The sequence below is a fragment of the Scleropages formosus genome, chromosome 21, assembly GCF_900964775.1.
Source record: "Scleropages formosus chromosome 21, fSclFor1.1, whole genome shotgun sequence".
NCBI classification, from domain to species: domain Eukaryota; kingdom Metazoa; phylum Chordata; class Actinopteri; order Osteoglossiformes; family Osteoglossidae; genus Scleropages; species Scleropages formosus.
Genome location: NC_041826.1, coordinates 11,019,056 through 11,039,614, shown reverse-complemented (window position 1 = coordinate 11,039,614; position 20,559 = coordinate 11,019,056). Strand labels below are relative to the sequence as shown.

Genomic DNA, 20,559 nt, shown 5'->3' with positions numbered 1-20,559 from the left:
AACATGCAAACTCCACACAGACTGAGCGGGGATCGAACCCACGTTCTTTCACACCACCCAGGCGGTGTGAGACAGCAGCGCTACTCGCTGTGCCACCGTGCTGCCGAGTAATATACCAGTTGAGACATTTTTTTTTTTTAAACTAATGAGGCCTACTTCAATAAAATAATTAAAAACTAGAATAAGCAGCATACCCTGTGGCTCTTCCAAACTAGAATTTGGCACCCATGCCACGCACACTGTACTCTTAGGCTGAGTCCAGGGACTGAGAGCCGATATGAGTCCAGGCGTACGAAGGTCCTGCTGGGAGCAACGGGAGGCCGGGAGGGGCTGGGGGGGTGGCTGCGTGCGTCAGTCGGTGCTTCTTGAGCTGGCCCAGTTCGCGGAAGCAGCAGCCACACTGCGCACAGCGGTACGGCCGCTCCCCGGTGTGGATGCGCTGGTGTTTGTGCAGGCTGTCCAAGTGGCGGAAGCGCTTCTCGCAGAACCGGCACGGGTACGGGCGCTCCCCTGTGTGGATCCGCTGGTGTGTTTTTAGGCAGTAGAAGCGGCGGAAACCGCGGCCACACACATTGCAGCGGTGCACCTTATCAGCACTGTCCCCAGTAAGCTGTGGCAGCGGCATCACCAAGGGTGCTTCTGGACTCTCCTCCGACACAGGAGGGAACCCCAGGCCGACGCTCCCCACAGGAGGTGACGGTGTCAACCGTGGCAGCGCTGATGTCTCTGGAACGAGGGACTCTGCAGTCGTCTCCTCTGAGTCATCTTCAATTTTAACAGCTCCCTCCTTGACCTCCTCGCCATCCTCCAACACCCGTATGAGCCCCAGCTCATTCACGTCTCCTGCCGGCGCCGCCATTTCAAACTCAAACTTGCCGACTTCAGACTCTTCATGATGCGGTTCAGGTGCCAGCCCCGGCTGGGCCCTCTGGGCATCATCCTCCTCTCTCAGAAGCCCTGAGTATTCTGAAAAGTGACAGCCACAAGCATGCATTCAGTCATCATGTTACTGTCCATCTCTCTGTCACCAAAAGTCTAAACATTTTTATACAAGAGAACGCTTTTAATTAGTTGAAAACATAGAACAGCATCACACACAAAACAGAAAAGGGGGTCCTATGAAATCAAATGCGGTAAACCCTAGGTCAACTTAGCATGTAAATAATTGTATTCATGCGGCAGACACTCTTCTACAAAGCGACGTACAATGAAAACACGGAATGCGTGCACACCTTTGTCTGCGACCCCGTCGTCCGTGATATAGATGTGGTTGTCGGCGACATCGACGGGCAGCTGCACGCGCTGCTCCGCCTGCAACTCGGCCACGTGTGCGGCCGGCCGCAGGTCCGGACCCCCCGAGGTGCGCAGCCGTCTGCGGTGACCCGCGCCCGACCTACTCAGCTCCGACTGCACGGTGGGCAGGCAGAGTCCCACGCTGGGGAAGGCCTTAGACGGGAAGTGGCTCCGTCCCGACGGGCTGCTGCGAAATGACTTGAGGGAGCCGCGAGGCACACCTCTGCCCAGCGGGTCGGCGGAAGACTCGCCTCCGGGGGGCGCCAAGAGGAGCGGTTCGTCCGGCGCTGCAGTGTTCAGCAGCAGACACTGCTGGATGTTCTTTTCGGCCGCCGACATGTAGAAGCGCACGGCCTTGAGCTCGCTCTGTGAGATCTCGAGCCGCTCGCGCAAACTTTGGTTCTCGCGGTGCGACTCGGCGGCCGCGCTATGCGCAGCGCTCAGCTTGGCGCCCACCACCCGTGCCGTCTCCCGCAGCACTGTCTCCACGGCGCAGCGGACAGCCTGCTCGATGGTGGAGGCCAACTCGTACTTGAGGAAGGCCACGCTGGAGTCCATGGTCGATTCACCAAGACGCACGAGACGACGCGAAGGAGTGCAGCTGAAGACAGAGACTAGACCTCCGCCTAGCTAGTAGCAGCCTCTTCTCGTTTATCCACACGAATGTATATAACAGCGGCCTACTACATTTACAGCATGTGACAAGTTACGCCTCAGTTATTTATCAGCATCACATGTTTATTTCTGAATGTCAGCGGCTGTAAACCAATAATATTCACACCACCCCCTGCCTCTGTTAAGCGTCTTGCCACACTGCTCCCTGTCCGTCTGTCGCGCTGTTATGACGCTTTTCAACTGTCTCAGGGTTTAACGTGTAATACAGTCAAAGACATGGTAATTGTGGGATTTGTAGTTTTCACGCTCATGTCACATTCGCCAATAGCCGAGCAACTGTAAACGTGGCTAACTTGATTTTTTTGCTTCCTACTGTCTAAATGTAACATTCCAAATTTGTATATCATCTTAAGAGGACGTTCTCGAGACAGCTGCTAGCATTGTGGTTAAAGTTACTGCCTCTAGAGCCGAAAGTTGTAGGTTCGATTCCTCTCTCAGATTCTGACTCTGTACCACGACTGTAGTACTCGAGCAAGGTACTTTCCTAACTCCTGCTGCAATAAAAATTAGTCACCCGTATTAAACTGGTAAATAAGTGTAACCGTAATATTGTAAGTCGGTTTGACGGGGCGCGGGGGGGGGGAAAGGGATCATTATCTTAAATGAACAAATGTAAGTTATCAGAACCGCATCATCTCAAATTGCATTCATTTAGCTGACGATTTTCTCCTCTAACTTAGCGATTTACAAACACAATGGTATGTTTGTATACCGAGCTAATTCCAATTAATTGCTCATTTATACAGCCGTGTAACTATAACTAAGTAGTTCAGGGCAGTCCCTTGCTGCACAGGCAATACTACAGCAGAGGATTCCAGTAAATTTAGAGAATGACGAAGTGAGGGTCTATCTATGTCCATACTTTAAAACGCTCTTCTCAGACTCCAGCTCTGACTATATTCGCTACGAGCAATGGAATACCATATTTCCATATATATATAAGTTGTGTGGCTATTGCTGTAAATAATTATAAGCGTCAAAAAATCATGTCGCATCGATCGACAGAATTAAGTCTTTAAATGGCAACCAAATTAAATTTTCGAAACTTTTGAAACATTTATCCGCACGTATTTTGGCTAGTATAAACTATACAGCGAGCGTGAATCTGCGAAAGCCGGTTAATTTAAATGTTTGAGCTAGCTTTCTATTTTTTAATGACCGCTGTAAATAATAATAATAATAATAATAATAATATCTGATTTTTCCATCTTTATTAAAATTAATGCAAGTAAAAAAGACAAAATTTCCAATAAAACTGATAAACAGAATAAATATTACACGACTCATGATACAATTTGCGTCGGTCCACTTAATCTATCCTATAGTCAATTAGCAGTTTTTACCCTGGGATTTCAGTTCCCTAGGCTAAATACCGTAAATTGAGACTTTGTCCTCCGTTAATGAGCGCCGCCCTGGATTGACCATATTTAGATGTTGTGGGCGGGTCCCTCCGTAACGGAACGCCCCCGTCGCGTGCGTCCTTCACGAGCCAGCGATCAGTTAAAAGGCCGCGCGGGATGAATGACTGACAACTGTCTAGTGTACGGGAAGCAGCCCGTGGTGAGGAGCAGGTTGACTGGTGCAGCTGCTCCCTTGTGTTTTGTATGCAGTGAGCGGGGTCGGTCCCTGGAGTACTTAATGCTGATTTGAGGCCCTTGATGGACATCATCAGTGTCTTGTTTGGAGGACCCATGGTCACCATGAGGAGAACCAGGCTGCGTCTGCTCACAATGGCTTTGGCCCTGTCCTTGGTCATAGGTGAGCGTTTTCTCACTTTGTCTCAAGAACACCAGTGCATTCAATAGGAGCTTGCTTTAACCATTAAAGAGTTTTTTGAAATATCTTCATTCTCAGAATGCCAAGTATCATGGCCTTGCAGTTCACTATAATTTTGTGGTGGATGGTGTATAGTAAATGGTATTTCTGAAGTGGGCTGGATTCAGGTTTGATCTTTGACTGGGGAGGAGGGATGGTCAAATTCTGAGTCACAACTTGATGCAACCATTAAGCACTACCTTAAGAAGTAGAACTTTGACTACCACAGTTCTTGGCTTTTCCCTATTACAGGGATTAAGTATTGCACTTAATTGTATGATCTTGTGCAAATTTGGCTAGAAGTGGTATTCACCTGGTGAAATGGTACTAAATGCCACCATTTGGTAGCAGTTGGAAGCTCAACCTTATAGCTGCTCATGTCTAATGAGTCTAGTATGACACAGGTAATGGTAATTGCCTGTGCAGATACAGGCTTGCCTTGTATAACTTGTTTCTGAATTGGCTCATGAGGTAACCCCCCCCCTAAGGGGGGGAAGTAGCATTTCTGAGCCACAAGTCACCATTTAACAATGACATGTATTTACCTTCCAAATACATCAAACTGTGACCAGGCCTCTAATGGAATAGGTTTTTTGTGACTAGTAATTTCAAACATACAAATCAATGTGTGGGATAGTTCTAGTAAGACAGCTAGCCAGCTGTGACTGCCTGGAGTCAAACTGGCAAAGTTTAAAGCCTCATACCACCATGTGACCTGGTGAAGGAACCTGGCAACCATATGTGCTCATCTAGCAGTTTCTCCAACTTGCAATGTTCAAATTTACCCATCTATACAGCTGGGTACCTTCTACTGGCACAATTAAGGGTATGTCCCTTATATGAAGGTACTGGTACAGCTAAAAGCAGGATTTGGACCTGAAGGCAGCTCTAACACTACGAGCTATTTCAAGATTCACCTTTTTAGTATGGTGATTAGCGCTCTAGCTAATGCTTGGCTATACTCTGGGTCAGAACTATGACTAAACAGATCCCACTGTTTCTCCCTCCAGCCATCTCTCTCTCTCAGAAGAGAACAGCTATACGTCTCACAATGCCAACAACTGCACCATACCTGTATACCTTGCCATATGGTCACAGGCCAGTTTTTGGGGGTGTCACGTCTATCCCTGAAACAGCGTCTACTATGAAGACGACCACTGTATCAGATCTTTCTTCAACAATGGAAGATGGCGCTTACAATTGGAAAGACTTTGCTTCCTCTACTGTGGAAACTGCCTCTGGTTCAGAGGAGCAAACATCTGCAACAAAGATGGGCTACACTTGGGAAGAATGGTCTTCTACCACTGAAGAGAGTACCTCTACCATGGAGGGGCCAGTCTCCTCAAAATTTCCCTACCCTTGGGAGGAGTTGGCTTCTACAACTACGGAGACGAGCCAAATGGCTTCCACGGTCACCGCAGGGGCATTCGCTAGTGCATCATCTACCACCCTAACAGAGGTACCTACAACCATGAATGCTTCAACCACCGCTGTGGTGACTGAGGCCCTCCCTACAAAGTCAACTCCCATGGAGACAACCCCATCAAAGGTGCTGTCTTCTACAGCAGAGACTGCTTCCACAATCCTTACAGAAGGTCATGCTACCACCATAACTGGGTTTACCACTGGTACACGGGCACCTAGCATCACAAAGACTGCTTATTCCACTATGGCTACCACCACCCCAGCTGCTGGCCCGACACCACCCGAGCTGGTGGTGGGCAACTACACCATTGAGAGGAAAGGTGGCATATTGTGTGTCAAGGCAGAGATGGCCCTACAAATAAGGGTGACCTACCGCACCATTTTCAAGAATGAGGTATGTAAAGGCCCTCCTCTGGGGGACCCAGGCACCCATTTTGCTTCATATTGAACTGGTCCTTGGTTTCTTTGTAGTAATTTCCTAATCTTTTCTAGCTGAAAAGATTGCTGCAAAACCTTGAGTGATTTGATAACACTTAGTATTCATGATGAAAATGCTTATCCTACAAGCTATAAGGACCACCATGCTCAACTCCTCTTGGTTAACATAGAGGTGTTCAGAACACCTTTTTACATAATGGTAAGATACCGTTGATCCTGTATGTGAAGATGCTGCCTCTGTCAGACCTTGCTGCTTCCTTCTCTCACTTTCAGTCTGAGGGAATCTTCACAATCCAGCCTTCCCGCACAGTTGCTGTGGGAGGCTGTGGTGAGACCACAGCAACACTCCACCTCAAGTTTGACGAAGGGGTTATATTCTTTCGTTTTCAGAAGGTTTGTGCCCGTGGGGAAGGGGGTGATGTAAAATTTGAGGTGGTTTAATATATGCCGTTAACTTGCATTGAAGTAACTGGATTTTGGTTCTTTCAATGTGTTCCAGAACACCACCACCAACACTGTGTATGTGAGCACTATTGCCTTTTTTGTGACCTACTCATTTCCAAATGCAGGTAAGGTCTCCTAGGACTGTTCCTGGAAGTGCAGTTTTCTAATTTAAAATGTCTCAACATGTGCTTAAATCTATTCTGTCACTCATTGAGTAACTTCTGATCTCATTCATGAGACTGACTCGCTCTGGTTACAAATTCCTGTGCAAGCAGGTTAAAATGCAGAGGTGGCTTTTTCTGCCTTACAGACCCTAAAAAGAGAACTTACACAGCCAAGAATGAATCTGTACAGCTCTTCAGTGCCCAGCTGTGCCACTCGTATGCCTGTAACCAGCAGTCCGTCTCAATGGGCCGGAAACTTTCCCTGGAAGTCTTCCAACAAAGGATTCAGGCATTGGACTTCACAGGACCTGCCTTTGGTCCTGGTAGGTCACTGCTGACATTGTGGCCCAGTTTTTGTTGACCTTAAACTGGTCACAGCATGTTCGGGGGACTTGGGAGCCAACATCTCTGTGACAAGAGAGCACTAATGTTTGTTCTCCCTGCAGCGGACCCCTGTCCTGTGGACCAAGGAAGTAGCAACTTGGCCCTGATCTTGGGTATCCTCCTCCTCCTCCTCTTGCTGGTCCTCATTGTTGCAGTTGCTGTGGCCCTCTACATCTGGAGGAGGAAGAAGTTGGAGGGGTACCAGCCCCTCTGAGTATCCCCCAAGCATGTGATTTAGCGTTGCACTTTCCCAAGGTGTCACTCATAATGTCATTGTAAACTCTCAATTACTCTTACCTTCCAGTCTGAGCCTCAACCCTGCTGATACCCTTGCCATTCTGGAACATGAGGGTGAGGCCATTTGACCTCTTTGTGGGGAATGAGGAGCTGTTGCTGCCTTTCATATGCTTGAAGATGGAATCAAAGAACCCTCAAACCTAGTGACTCAATTCAGAAGTTCCTCTGGAACACCTGACTAGCTGCTTCTCCCATGTAATGTTAAACTGAAACAGATATTTTTTTTATGTAAAATGATTCATGTTTGTAATAAATACAACTTGCCACATGACTTAATATGGCTTTCTTCTTCTGACATGAGCAGTATTGCTAATCCAGCCAAGAACAAATCTAATCTACAACAGTTCTCCTGTGATAGACAGACAGCATGTATAGGCTTTTAGTAGCCACCAAAAGGTGGCTGTAGTTCAGTTGCTGTTCTTCCAACAGGGGTTGTTTTAACTTTGGAAGTATTGGTGTAAAAGCAAGGTTAATGGCAATACCACGTTCCCCTTAAGACAGGTGCACTACACGAACCCTTTAGCTGCTGAGATACCAATAGGTGTAAACTGGCCTGCTTACTTCCTACTTGTATTAGATTAGGGGGAAAAGGGGTTACCCCCACCTGTGTGGGTGTAAGGGAGGAGGTAGATGGGGAAAGACCATCTCCCACATTGGTCATGGTTCCTGCATAGTTCGCGCAAGGGTGCTACAAACTTGGGGGACTACCTACTGGTGGTAGATGGTACAGGTGTTAACCCTTTACATACCTGCTTGTGAGGATTTGCACATGCGGCCCTCTTGCTGTACAAACTTGGTTATTTGCATGATTAAGTTTCTGAGCCCCTCTGCCAGCATGCAATTGCTAGGCAGCCTATGCCCCCTTACTAGAGTGAAGTTGGCAAGTAGCGCATACCAGTTTGGTAGGGGAGAAGGGAAGTTGCATCTCTAAGGATGGGGGCAATATCCTGGCTTTGTACAGAGGAGACTGCTGAACCCTTCTGCTGCAGGTGCAGGTTCCGGGTCAGGTTTCTAAGGAACCCTGACCTCAAAGTTCCCCTTCAAAAAAAAAAAAAAGGGAGGATAATAGACCTTGTCACTAGACAAGCCAAATGTGTCCGAGCTCCTCCCGTTCGCAAACGGTCCTCTGCTTCTGTCCAGGGATGGATGTGCTGCCTTGTGATCTCACCCTCCTGTATCTTCGACCAGCCAAACTCCCTCCCCATGCAATACAGACCTGCTTGTGAGACCAGTTTCTTTCACTGTGTGGGGATTTGCACATGCAGAAACAGTAGATGTGTGAGACAGTGCTGGGGACCATCTGAGCACCCGAAGGCTGTGTGACTTCAGCAGAGTACAAACTAACCCTTACAGTAAAAATAGCCGGCCTCATGCTTCTCTCTTCCGTCACCTCTTACCCTAAATTAAGCCGCACGGATCGCCCTCCGTCCGCAAACAGGTTGTGTGTGTGTGTGTGTGTGTGTGAGAGATTCTCTCGCTGCTGATGATGATGGTTATAGTGATTATTTTGTAAGGTGATTGCGGGCCATCAAACCCAGCAGCCTACGCTGCTCTCTGCTGAGTGTTTCCCATTTCTGCAATAACACATGAAGTGCAGTTACACAACATTTCTCCTCCAGTTGGTGTGACACACAAACGCACACGGTCGTGCTGAAGAGCGGGCGCTCCATCGATAATTCACAATAATTCGTAGCTGTGTCTCTCCATTGACGCGCCGAACTCCAGGTACAGGAAAACAGAAATATTTTCCATGCTGCTTTGATTCATTTCTCTCCAGCTTTTTCCTCCTGTATCACATGGAAGTGGGTATTTTGTAATTTTGTACAGTTGTCCGCATTCCAGTAAAAAACAGAGTGGAACCACTGACCCTTCCTGGATCGGGGCCTTCTTGTGGCGGAAGGGCTTGTGCGATCTAGGGATCTCCAGAGCTATATCACCGGGAGCATGGTAGCGTCTCCTATGGCGAACACGTCTGGAGTGAAGATCAAGACCAACACGATCAAAAAATCCCCGTGAAAAAAGAAAACAACGTTTACCCTGCCCAGAATAGGGTCACCAGGACCTACCCCTGGAGCCAGGCCTGGGGGTAGCGTTCCTAGGTGAGCGCTTGGTGGCCGAGCAGCCCACGTAACCCAGCTGGGCTCAGCCCGAAAAAGCAACATGGGCGGTCACGTGGGCCCACCACCAGCAAGCTTCAACACAGGGGGTGCAATGCCTTTCAGGCAGAAGGAGGGGGGGAGGGTGGCGCGTGGTGTCACGGATCCTTGCGGCAGAAACTTGCTCTTGGCACGCGGAATGTAACTTCACTGGGGTGAAAGGATCCGGAACTGGTGCGGGAGGTTGAGAAATACCAACTGGATATAGTTGGGCTCACCTCCACTCACAGTGTTGTCTCTGGAACCAAACTCCTTGACAGGGGGTGGTCTCTCTCCTACTCAGGAGTTGCACAGGTTGAGAGGCGCCGGGCGGGTGCGGGGATGCTCACAAGCCCCTGGCTGGCTGCCATACAGTTGGCGTTTGTCCCAGCGGACGAGAGAGTCGCCTCAATGCAACTTAAGAAGATCGCAGGAGAGGAAAACTGACTGTTGTGTGTGCTTATGCACCAAACAGCAGTTCAGAGTATTCGGATCTTCTTGGAGAGAGTGGGTAGGGTTCTGGACAGGGCCCCGCCTACAGACTCCATAGTCGTCCTGGGGGACTTCCACGCTCACGTTGGCAGTGACCTTAGAAGAACAGCTTGCCCGATCTAAACCCGAATGGTGAAATGTTATTGGATTTCTGTGCTAGCCATAACAAACACCGTGTTTGAACCCAACGATGCTCACGAGTGTACTTGATACCAGAGCTCCTTGGACCAATTGACTCTGTAGTCGTTTCATCTGACTTGAGGCCACATATTCTGGACGCTTGGGTAAAGAGAGGTGCTGAGCTGCCAACCGATCACCATCTGGTGGTGAGCTGGATCAGATGGCGGGATAAAACTAACGGACAGACCCGGTAGACCCAAGCGCATAGTGAGGGTGTGCCGGAAACAACTGTCAAAGGACCCTATCCGGAACGATTTTAACTCCCGCCACCGTGAGAACTTCTCCCATGTCCCGGAGGAGGTAGGGGGCGTGCAGTCTGAATGGACCCTGTTCAAAACCTCAACTGTGGAAGCAGCCAGGCCCAGCTGCGGCAAAAAGCTTCTTCTTATGGTTGGTTAATTTATTTAATTCGCCCCTTTTATGGCTGATTTCAGAATTTTAACCTTAAACGTCAGAGGACTGAAGAATGTCTTGAAAAGAGCAGCAGTGTCTGACAGGCTTGCATCCTCTGCCTTCCAGTTATGTTTTTTACAGGAAGTCCACCTTCGAGACCAGCGGGGTGTGGCCGCTTTCTCTTCGGGTTGGAGAAGAGGTAGATCATGCTGGAGTGGGGGTGGCGTCCACTCAACAGGTGTTGGCATTCTCTTTGGTGAACGAAGCTTTGAGAATGCAAGCACGTTTACTGTCCTACAGGGTAGAGTATTGGGAGTGGACGCCACCTGGAGGGAACAGCGCATCCGTGCGATGTGCGTCTATGCTCCGGTAGAGGCCGCATCCCGCGTATCTCTTTTAGAAGAGTTGGCCCCCTTTTGTGTCTGCAACAGACATTTAATAATCGGTGGGGATTTTAATATATATCTGGAGGGTAAAGAGGATGTTAGCATCAAACATTTTAAGAATTTTATGCTCAGATTTGGCCTTCCCGATGGTTTTAAACTATGCAACCCCAGTCATCCGGGCATTACCTGGTCTAATAGTAGAGGAGCACAAAGTCGCCTGGATTATATTTTAGCTTCCGACTCTGTTGTTTTTAAACGGGTTCATCTCTCTCCTCACTGGCCGACGGATCATTTGGTGGTAGAGGCTACGGCTTCCGCAGAGGCCCCGTTGCACGGTCCTGGGTATTGGAAACTGGACGTGGATGTTTTGAAGGAGAAAGAGTACAGGGACCTTTTTCATGAGCATTTTAAGGTATGGCAGGAGCTTAAATCTTTCTGCGGCTCTGCCTCGGATTGGTGGGAAGCCACCAAAACGAAGGTGCGAACCATTACTAGGCAGTATTGTGTTCGTAGGAAGGCTCGATCTCGCAGAGCTATGCGGAAAGTGGAGAAAAGGTTGGGAAAGCTCTATGCCCACCACAATAATGGAGAAGATTTGCAAGAGCCCGAATAAGAGAACCGGAGGAAGACGAAAAATGTTCCTCCTTTTCCTTTAATAAAACGAGGGGCTTTCAACATGACATGGGTCTTACTTCTTTGCGAACTAGGCAAGGAGAGCTGGTCAAGGATACGGCCCGGATGACTGAGGTTGCTACAGAGTTTTACGAAAGTCTTTTTAAGGTAAGGGAAACTGACCCTGTCACAGGGGATTCTTTTTCACAGCATTTGCAGCCGACCCCCCCCGGCCGATTCCGATTCCCGGGCTTGCCCAGAGGCACCCATCACTCTGGGGGAACTGTCTGAGGCGCTCTCCAGAATGAACCGGAGGAAAGTCCCAGGCTTGGACGGCCTGCCGGTGGAATTTTATTCCACATTTTGGGATGTCCTGGGCCCTGTCTTCCTTGAGGTTGTGGAAGAAGTACTGACCCGAGGTAAGCTAACGGACAGCATGAGGTCGGGGGTATTATCCTCGTTGCATAAGAAAGGCGATAGAGCCGATCTGAGCAACTGGAGGCCCCTGACCATGCTCTGTGTTGACGTAAAGCTAATCGCTAAAATCCTAACCCAGCGTCTGAGGAAGGTTATGACCCTCTCCTGGTCCACGAAGACCAGACGTGCGGGGTTCCCGGGCGCTCGGCAGTCTGGAATTTACATCTCATTAGAGACGCGATCGCCTGGGTGGAGGACCGAAGAATTCCCCTAGCGCTGGTCAGCCTGGACCGGGAGAAGGCGTTTGATCGGGTGGACCATACTTTCATGTTTAACGTTTTGGGCAGGTTGGGATTGGGCCCCACCTTTCTCGGGTGGGTCCGAACACTCTATAACGAGGTTGGTCGCCGAGTTCTTATCAGCGGCTCTCTCGGGGAGTGGTTGCCCCAGACGAGTGGGGTCAGACAGGGGTGTCCGCTGTCTCCCCTCCTCTACGTCTTGTACGTGGAGCCGTTGGCGGCAGCAATTCGGGCCCACCCGGGAATAGATGGGTTGCTCATTCCGGGAGGCGGGGGTAGGACTGTTAAGTTGGCCCAGTACGCAGGTGACACAGTCCTGTTTGCATGTTCCGACCGCTCACTCGCCCAGGCGTTGCGCCTGACTCAGACGTTCGGTAGGGCCTCGGGTTCGGCGCTCAACCTCAGGAAGACAGAGGTAAAGTACTTCGGATTCTGGGGAGCGCGAAAAGACACCTTTGGTGGTCTCTCACTTTGTGCCGGGTGTGAGTTTTCTTTCAAAAGGAGCGGCCCGGGTCAACTGGGAGGAGCGTCTTGCGATAGCTAGGCGGAAGATGGGGCTGTGGAAGGCAAGGTCCTTGTCCTTACTTTATTTGGCTCATGTCTACCCCACGCCTCGCAATTTAAGGAAAGGGTTTGTGAAAGACGTGTTCGGCTTGGTATGGGTTGGGAAGCATGAGTTTGTGAGGAGGGAGGTGATGTACCTAGGGAAGCACATGGGCGGAAGGGGGGGGGCGGTCCCTGACCTCCCCTTAAAATTGGATTGCCTCTTTTTCGTGCAGCACTGTTCCCGTCTGGCAGACGCTTACGCAAATGCCTTCCTCAAGCACAAAGTGTTATATGACGCTTTGTTGGAGAGGACGGGAACGCAAGCGATGTTGGGCCTCGGGGAAGACATTTGGGCCCGAATTGTCTTTTGGGTGACGCCCCCATGAGACACCTGGCTTTGGAAGTGTAGCCCTGCTGATACATTATCGTTTACCCGTTGTTTAGATCTGCGAGCCCCTGTCCCATTGACTTACTGATCCGTGGGCTGGGGGTGACCACTGAAATCAGAAATCGCCCCCTGCTGTCATGTCGGACACACATTTCTGTCTAATGTTATACCGTTTTGAAAGAGGAACAAGTGGGTGGTGTGATGACCGCCTGCGCGTCCCTCTTGACCCCCCAGGTTGCCTCTTTCCCAACCCGGTGCACGATGAGCGAACTGGAGCAGCTGCGGCAGGAGGCCGAGCAGCTGAGGAACCAGATTCGGGTGAGACGTGGCGTAGGACTTGCCCTCCCTCCTTACAGGGTGACTCTGAACTGTAACTGTACTGTATAAACTATGAGTGTCTACAATATAAACAATCAACATGCTCAGGTGTTACACTGTATAACAGGGCTTTGTTTTTTTCACTAATTTCACATATTATTCATGCTACAATGTAAATTTAATGCAGTATTATAATTGTATTTTCATGCCATGCATTTTATTGTTTTCACTTGCATTTCCAGATCTGCTTCTCTGTTTTAGTTATACTTTTCTCTACCACCACAACACTTACTTTTTTGCTTGCTGGAAATTTTACATAAGTCACTTGAAGGGAATCGTAAACAAAAGGCAGTCACCGCCGGACTGACAAACAAGAGCGAAACCCAAATAAGAAAAGGTTTGGCAGCGGTACCGGACGACCGATGCTGTACCACTGATGGGCGCTCTGCCTTAGGCGTGATGACCAAAAGTTGGGTAATTATGGAAATAATTGTTATTATTATAATGGGCTAATAGGACAGCCGTTGAAAGTCAAGGTCATCATCGTCATGCTACTGTAGATCTCCGTCACCAAAGTCTAAACATTACAAGACAACACTTTTTTTGGTTGAAAACATACATTATACACAGCATAACACACAACAACGCAGAAACAGTCAGTCAGTGTCCTACGAAATCAAACGATGTAAATCCTCGATCAACTTAGCATGGGGCAGACACTCTTCTACAAAACACGTCCGTGACACATCGCCTGCAGCTTCAGCTTGGCCACGTGCGCCACCACCCGTGTCCCGTGCCGGCGTCCCCCGCCCGAGGCACGGTCTTCACGACCACGACGCAGCGCACCGTTTGCTCGATGGTGGAGACCAGCTCGTACTTGAGGAAGGCCACGCTGGAGTCCATGTCACGATGATGACATGTCCTGACTCGTTTCACCGAGACGAGACTCGCGTGCGGCTCAAGAGACCTCCGCCTAGTCTAGTCTAGTAGTAGTAGCAGCCTCTCTTGCTCTTCTTTAGCTCGTTATCCACACGAATGTATATAACAGCGGCCTACTACATTTACAGCATGTGACAAGTTACGCCTCAGTTATTTATCAGCATCACATGTTTATTTCTGAATGTCAGCGGCTGTAAACCAATAATATTCACATCACCCCCTGCCTCTGTTAAGCGTCTTGCCACACTGCTCCCTGTCCGTCTGTCGCGCTGTTATGACGCTTTTCAACTGTCTCAGGGTTTAACGTGTAATACAGTCAAAGACATGGTAATTGTGGGATTTGTAGTTTTCACGCTCATGTCACATTCGCCAATAGCCGAGCAACTGTAAACGTGGCTAACTTGATTTTTTTGCTTCCTACTGTCTAAATGTAACATTCCAAATTTGTATATCATCTTAAGAGGACGTTCTCGAGACAGCTGCTAGCATCGTGGTTAAAGTTACTGCCTCTAGAGCCGAAAGTTGTAGGTTCGATTCCTCTCTCAGATTCTGACTCTGTACCACGACTGTAGTACTCGAGCAAGGTACTTTCCTAACTCCTGCTGCAATAAAAATTAGTCACCCGTATTAAACTGGTAAATAAGTGTAACCGTAATACTGTAAGTCGCTTTGACGGGGCGCGGGGGGGGGGGAAAGGGATCATTATCTTAAATGAACAAATGTAAGTTATCAGAACCGCATCATCTCAAATTGCATTCATTTAGCTGACGATTTTCTCCTCTAACTTAGCGATTTACAAACACAATGGTATGTTTGTATACCGAGCTAATTCCAATTAATTGCTCATTTATACAGCCGTGTAACTATAACTAAGTAGTTCAGGGCAGTCCCTTGCTGCACAGGCAATACTACAGCAGAGGATTCCAGTAAATTTAGAGAATGACGAAGTGAGGGTCTATCTATGTCCATACTTTAAAACGCTCTTCTCAGACTCCAGCTCTGACTATATTCGCTACGAGCAATGGAATACCATATTTCCATATATATATAAGTTGTGTGGCTATTGCTGTAAATAATTATAAGCGTCAAAAAATCATGTCGCATCGATCGACAGAATTAAGTCTTTAAATGGCAATCAAATTAAATTTTCGAAACTTTTGAAACATTTATCCGCACGTATTTTGGCTAGTATAAACTATACAGCGAGCGTGAATCTGCGAAAGCCGGTTAATTTAAATGTTTGAGCTAGCTTTCTATTTTTTAATGACCGCTGTAAATAATAATAATAATAATAATAATAATAATAATATCTGATTTTTCCATCTTTATTAAAATTAATGCAAGTAAAAAAGACAAAATTTCCAATAAAACTGATAAACAGAATAAATATTACACGACTCATGATACAATTTGCGTCGGTCCACTTAATCTATCCTATAGTCAATTAGCAGTTTTTACCCTGGGATTTCAGTTCCCTAGGCTAAATACCGTAAATTGAGACTTTGTCCTCCGTTAATGAGCGCCGCCCTGGATTGACCATATTTAGATGTTGTGGGCGGGTCCCTCCGTAACGGAACGCCCCCGTCGCGTGCGTCCTTCACGAGCCAGCGATCAGTTAAAAGGCCGCGCGGGATGAATGACTGACAACTGTCTAGTGTACGGGAAGCAGCCCGTGGTGAGGAGCAGGTTGACTGGTGCAGCTGCTCCCTTGTGTTTTGTATGCAGTGAGCGGGGTCGGTCCCTGGAGTACTTAATGCTGATTTGAGGCCCTTGATGGACATCATCAGTGTCTTGTTTGGAGGACCCATGGTCACCATGAGGAGAACCAGGCTGCGTCTGCTCACAATGGCTTTGGCCCTGTCCTTGGTCATAGGTGAGCGTTTTCTCACTTTGTCTCAAGAACACCAGTGCATTCAATAGGAGCTTGCTTTAACCATTAAAGAGTTTTTTGAAATATCTTCATTCTCAGAATGCCAAGTATCATGGCCTTGCAGTTCACTATAATTTTGTGGTGGATGGTGTATAGTAAATGGTATTTCTGAAGTGGGCTGGATTCAGGTTTGATCTTTGACTGGGGAGGAGGGATGGTCAAATTCTGAGTCACAACTTGATGCAACCATTAAGCACTACCTTAAGAAGTAGAACTTTGACTACCACAGTTCTTGGCTTTTCCCTATTACAGGGATTAAGTATTGCACTTAATTGTATGATCTTGTGCAAATTTGGCTAGAAGTGGTATTCACCTGGTGAAATGGTACTAAATGCCACCATTTGGTAGCAGTTGGAAGCTCAACCTTATAGCTGCTCATGTCTAATGAGTCTAGTATGACACAGGTAATGGTAATTGCCTGTGCAGATACAGGCTTGCCTTGTATAACTTGTTTCTGAATTGGCTCATGAGGTAACCCCCCCCCCCCTAAGGGGGGGAAGTAGCATTTCTGAGCCACAAGTCACCATTTAACAATGACATGTATTTACCTTCCAAATACATCAAACTGTGACCAGGCCTCTAATGGAATAGGTTTTTTGTGACTAGTAATTTCAAACATACAAATCAATGTGTGGGATAGTTCTAGTAAGACAGCTAGCCAGCTGTGACTGCCTGGAGTCAAACTGGCAAAGTTTAAAGCCTCATACCACCATGTGACCTGGTGAAGGAACCTGGCAACCATATGTGCTCATCTAGCAGTTTCTCCAACTTGCAATGTTCAAATTTACCCATCTATACAGCTGGGTACCTTCTACTGGCACAATTAAGGGTATGTCCCTTATATGAAGGTACTGGTACAGCTAAAAGCAGGATTTGGACCTGAAGGCAGCTCTAACACTACGAGCTATTTCAAGATTCACCTTTTTAGTATGGTGATTAGCGCTCTAGCTAATGCTTGGCTATACTCTGGGTCAGAACTATGACTAAACAGATCCCACTGTTTCTCCCTCCAGCCATCTCTCTCTCTCAGAAGAGAACAGCTATACGTCTCACAATGCCAACAACTGCACCATACCTGTATACCTTGCCATATGGTCACAGGCCAGTTTTTGGGGGTGTCACGTCTATCCCTGAAACGGCGTCTACTATGAAGACGACCACTGTATCAGATCTTTCTTCAACAATGGAAGATGGCGCTTACAATTGGAAAGACTTTGCTTCCTCTACTGTGGAAACTGCCTCTGGTTCAGAGGAGCAAACATCTGCAACAAAGATGGGCTACACTTGGGAAGAATGGTCTTCTACCACTGAAGAGAGTACCTCTACCATGGAGGGGCCAGTCTCCTCAAAATTTCCCTACCCTTGGGAGGAGTTGGCTTCTACAACTACGGAGACGAGCCAAATGGCTTCCACGGTCACCGCAGGGGCATTCGCTAGTGCATCATCTACCACCCTAACAGAGGTACCTACAACCATGAATGCTTCAACCACCGCTGTGGTGACTGAGGCCCTCCCTACAAAGTCAACTCCCATGGAGACAACCCCATCAAAGGTGCTGTCTTCTACAGCAGAGACTGCTTCCACAATCCTTACAGAAGGTCATGCTACCACCATAACTGGGTTTACCACTGGTACACGGGCACCTAGCATCACAAAGACTGCTTATTCCACTATGGCTACCACCACCCCAGCTGCTGGCCCGACACCACCCGAGCTGGTGGTGGGCAACTACACCATTGAGAGGAAAGGTGGCATATTGTGTGTCAAGGCAGAGATGGCCCTACAAATAAGGGTGACCTACCGCACCATTTTCAAGAATGAGGTATGTAAAGGCCCTCCTCTGGGGGACCCAGGCACCCATTTTGCTTCATATTGAACTGGTCCTTGGTTTCTTTGTAGTAATTTCCTAATCTTTTCTAGCTGAAAAGATTGCTGCAAAACCTTGAGTGATTTGATAACACTTAGTATTCATGATGAAAATGCTTATCCTACAAGCTATAAGGACCACCATGCTCAACTCCTCTTGGTTAACATAGAGGTGTTCAGAACACCTTTTTACATAATGGTAAGATACCGTTGATCCTGTATGTGAAGATGCTGCCTCTGTCAGACCTTGCTGCTTCCTTCTCTCACTTTCAGTCTGAGGGAATCTTCACAATCCAGCCTTCCCGCACAGTTGCTGTGGGAGGCTGTGGTGAGACCACAGCAACACTCCACCTCAAGTTTGACGAAGGGGTTATATTCTTTCGTTTTCAGAAGGTTTGTGCCCGTGGGGAAGGGGGTGATGTAAAATTTGAGGTGGTTTAATATATGCCGTTAACTTGCATTGAAGTAACTGGATTTTGGTTCTTTCAATGTGTTCCAGAACACCACCACCAACACTGTGTATGTGAGCACTATTGCCTTTTTTGTGACCTACTCATTTCCAAATGCAGGTAAGGTCTCCTAGGACTGTTCCTGGAAGTGCAGTTTTCTAATTTAAAATGTCTCAACATGTGCTTAAATCTATTCTGTCACTCATTGAGTAACTTCTGATCTCATTCATGAGACTGACTCGCTCTGGTTACAAATTCCTGTGCAAGCAGGTTAAAATGCAGAGGTGGCTTTTTCTGCCTTACAGACCCTAAAAAGAGAACTTACACAGCCAAGAATGAATCTGTACAGCTCTTCAGTGCCCAGCTGTGCCACTCGTATGCCTGTAACCAGCAGTCCGTCTCAATGGGCCGGAAACTTTCCCTGGAAGTCTTCCAACAAAGGATTCAGGCATTGGACTTCACAGGACCTGCCTTTGGTCCTGGTAGGTCACTGCTGACATTGTGGCCCAGTTTTTGTTGACCTTAAACTGGTCACAGCATGTTCGGGGGACTTGGGAGCCAACATCTCTGTGACAAGAGAGCACTAATGTTTGTTCTCCCTGCAGCGGACCCCTGTCCTGTGGACCAAGGAAGTAGCAACTTGGCCCTGATCTTGGGTATCCTCCTCCTCCTCCTCTTGCTGGTCCTCATTGTTGCAGTTGCTGTGGCCCTCTACATCTGGAGGAGGAAGAAGTTGGAGGGGTACCAGCCCCTCTGAGTATCCCCCAAGCATGTGATTTAGCGTTGCACTTTCCCAAGGTGTCACTCATAATGTCATTGTAAACTCTCAATTACTCTTACCTTCCAGTCTGAGCCTCAACCCTGCTGATACCCTTGCCATTCTGGAACATGAGGGTGAGGCCATTTGACCTCTTTGTGGGGAATGAGGAGCTGTTGCTGCCTTTCATATGCTTGAAGATGGAATCAAAGAACCCTCAAACCTAGTGACTCAATTCAGAAGTTCCTCTGGAACACCTGACTAGCTGCTTCTCCCATGTAATGTTAAACTGAAACAGATATTTTTTTTATGTAAAATGATTCATGTTTGTAATAAATACAACTTGCCACATGACTTAATATGGCTTTCTTCTTCTGACATGAGCAGTATTGCTAATCCAGCCAAGAACAAATCTAATCTACAACAGTTCTCCTGTGATAGACAGACAGCATGTATAGGCTTTTAGTAGCCACCAAAAGGTGGCTGTAGTTCAGTTGCTGTTCTTCCAACAGGGGTTGTTTTAACTTTGGAAGTATTGGTGTAAAAGCAAGGTTAATGGCAATACCACGTTCCCCTTAAGACAGGTGCACTACACGAACCCTTTAGCTGCTGAGATACCAATAGGTGTAAACTGGCCTGCTTACTTCCTACTTGTATTAGATTAGGGGGAAAAGGGGTTACCCCCACCTGTGTGGGTGTAAGGGAGGAGGTAGATGGGGAAAGACCATCTCCCACATTGGTCATGGTTCCTGCATAGTTCGCGCAAGGGTGCTACAAACTTGGGGGACTACCTACTGGTGGTAGATGGTACAGGTGTTAACCCTTTACATACCTGCTTGTGAGGATTTGCACATGCGGCCCTCTTGCTGTACAAACTTGGTTATTTGCATGATTAAGTTTCTGAGCCCCTCTGCCAGCATGCAATTGCTAGGCAGCCTATGCCCCCTTACTAGAGTGAAGTTGGCAAGTAGCGCATACCAGTTTGGTAGGGGAGAAGGGAAGTTGCATCTCTAAGGATGGGGGCAATATCCTGGCTTTGTACAGAGGAGACTGCTGAACCCTTCTGCTGCAGGTGCAGGTTCCGGGTCAGGTTTCTAAGGAACCCTGACCTCAAAGTCCCCCCTTCAAAAAAAAAAAAAAGGGAGGATAATAGACCTTGTCACTAGACAAGCCAAATGTGTCCGAGCTCCTCCCGTTCGTAGACGGTCCTCTGCTTCTGTCCAGGGATGGATGTGCTGCCTTGTGATCTCACCCTCCTGTATCTTCGACCAGCCAAACTCCCTCCCCATGCAATACAGACCTGCTTGTGAGACCAGTTTCTTTCACTGTGTGGGGATTTGCACATGCAGAAACAGTAGATGTGTGAGACAGTGCTGGGGACCATCTGAGCACCCGAAGGCTGTGTGACTTCAGCAGAGTACAAACTAACCCTTACAGTAAAAATAGCCGGCCTCATGCTTCTCTCTTCCGTCACCTCTTACCCTAAATTAAGCCGCACGGATCGCCCTCCGTCCGCA

The 20,559-nt window shown here is 48.0% G+C and overlaps 3 protein-coding genes across 3 annotated transcripts; 2 read left to right on the top strand and 1 right to left on the bottom strand.

Annotated features, from left to right (window-relative positions):
- Window positions 1-115: 115 nt before the first annotated feature.
- Window positions 116-2,115, bottom strand: LOC108918668 (zinc finger protein 8). Its single transcript, XM_029247486.1, has 2 exons — window positions 1,233-2,115; window positions 116-966 (listed from the first exon to the last, which is right to left on the bottom strand). Exons 1-2 carry the CDS (start codon window positions 1,849-1,851, stop codon window positions 248-250), a joined length of 1,338 nt encoding a protein of 445 aa, XP_029103319.1. The 5' UTR covers window positions 1,852-2,115; the 3' UTR covers window positions 116-247.
- A 1,315-nt stretch (window positions 2,116-3,430) lies between these two features.
- On the top strand, window positions 3,431-7,227 carry LOC114909278 (macrosialin-like). The gene is made up of 7 exons (XM_029247442.1): window positions 3,431-3,726; window positions 4,794-5,602; window positions 5,920-6,039; window positions 6,146-6,215; window positions 6,401-6,577; window positions 6,701-6,836; window positions 6,943-7,227. Exons 1-7 carry the CDS (start codon window positions 3,627-3,629, stop codon window positions 7,001-7,003), a joined length of 1,473 nt encoding a protein of 490 aa, XP_029103275.1. The 5' UTR covers window positions 3,431-3,626; the 3' UTR covers window positions 7,004-7,227.
- An 8,426-nt stretch (window positions 7,228-15,653) lies between these two features.
- On the top strand, window positions 15,654-19,417 carry LOC114909296 (macrosialin-like). The gene is made up of 7 exons (XM_029247512.1): window positions 15,654-15,913; window positions 16,984-17,792; window positions 18,110-18,229; window positions 18,336-18,405; window positions 18,591-18,767; window positions 18,891-19,026; window positions 19,133-19,417. Exons 1-7 carry the CDS (start codon window positions 15,814-15,816, stop codon window positions 19,191-19,193), a joined length of 1,473 nt encoding a protein of 490 aa, XP_029103345.1. The 5' UTR covers window positions 15,654-15,813; the 3' UTR covers window positions 19,194-19,417.
- The last annotated feature ends 1,142 nt before the right edge of the window (window positions 19,418-20,559 follow it).

Excerpts from the sequence above, each read along its gene's own strand:
- LOC108918668 (XM_029247486.1), bottom strand. The coding sequence starts at position 1,851 with ATGGACTCCAGCGTGGCCTTCCTCAAGTACGAGTTGGCCTCCACCATC. Across the intron at positions 967-1,232 it reads CGACGGGGTCGCAGACAAAG|AATACTCAGGGCTTCTGAGA; the intron begins GTGTGCACGCAT and ends GTCACTTTTCAG.
- LOC114909278 (XM_029247442.1), top strand. The coding sequence starts at position 3,627 with ATGGACATCATCAGTGTCTTGTTTGGAGGACCCATGGTCACCATGAGG. Across the intron at positions 6,040-6,145 it reads TATTCTTTCGTTTTCAGAAG|AACACCACCACCAACACTGT; the intron begins GTTTGTGCCCGT and ends AATGTGTTCCAG. Across the intron at positions 6,216-6,400 it reads CTACTCATTTCCAAATGCAG|ACCCTAAAAAGAGAACTTAC; the intron begins GTAAGGTCTCCT and ends TCTGCCTTACAG.
- LOC114909296 (XM_029247512.1), top strand. The coding sequence starts at position 15,814 with ATGGACATCATCAGTGTCTTGTTTGGAGGACCCATGGTCACCATGAGG. Across the intron at positions 17,793-18,109 it reads GCACCATTTTCAAGAATGAG|TCTGAGGGAATCTTCACAAT; the intron begins GTATGTAAAGGC and ends TCTCACTTTCAG. Across the intron at positions 18,768-18,890 it reads AGGACCTGCCTTTGGTCCTG|CGGACCCCTGTCCTGTGGAC; the intron begins GTAGGTCACTGC and ends TTCTCCCTGCAG.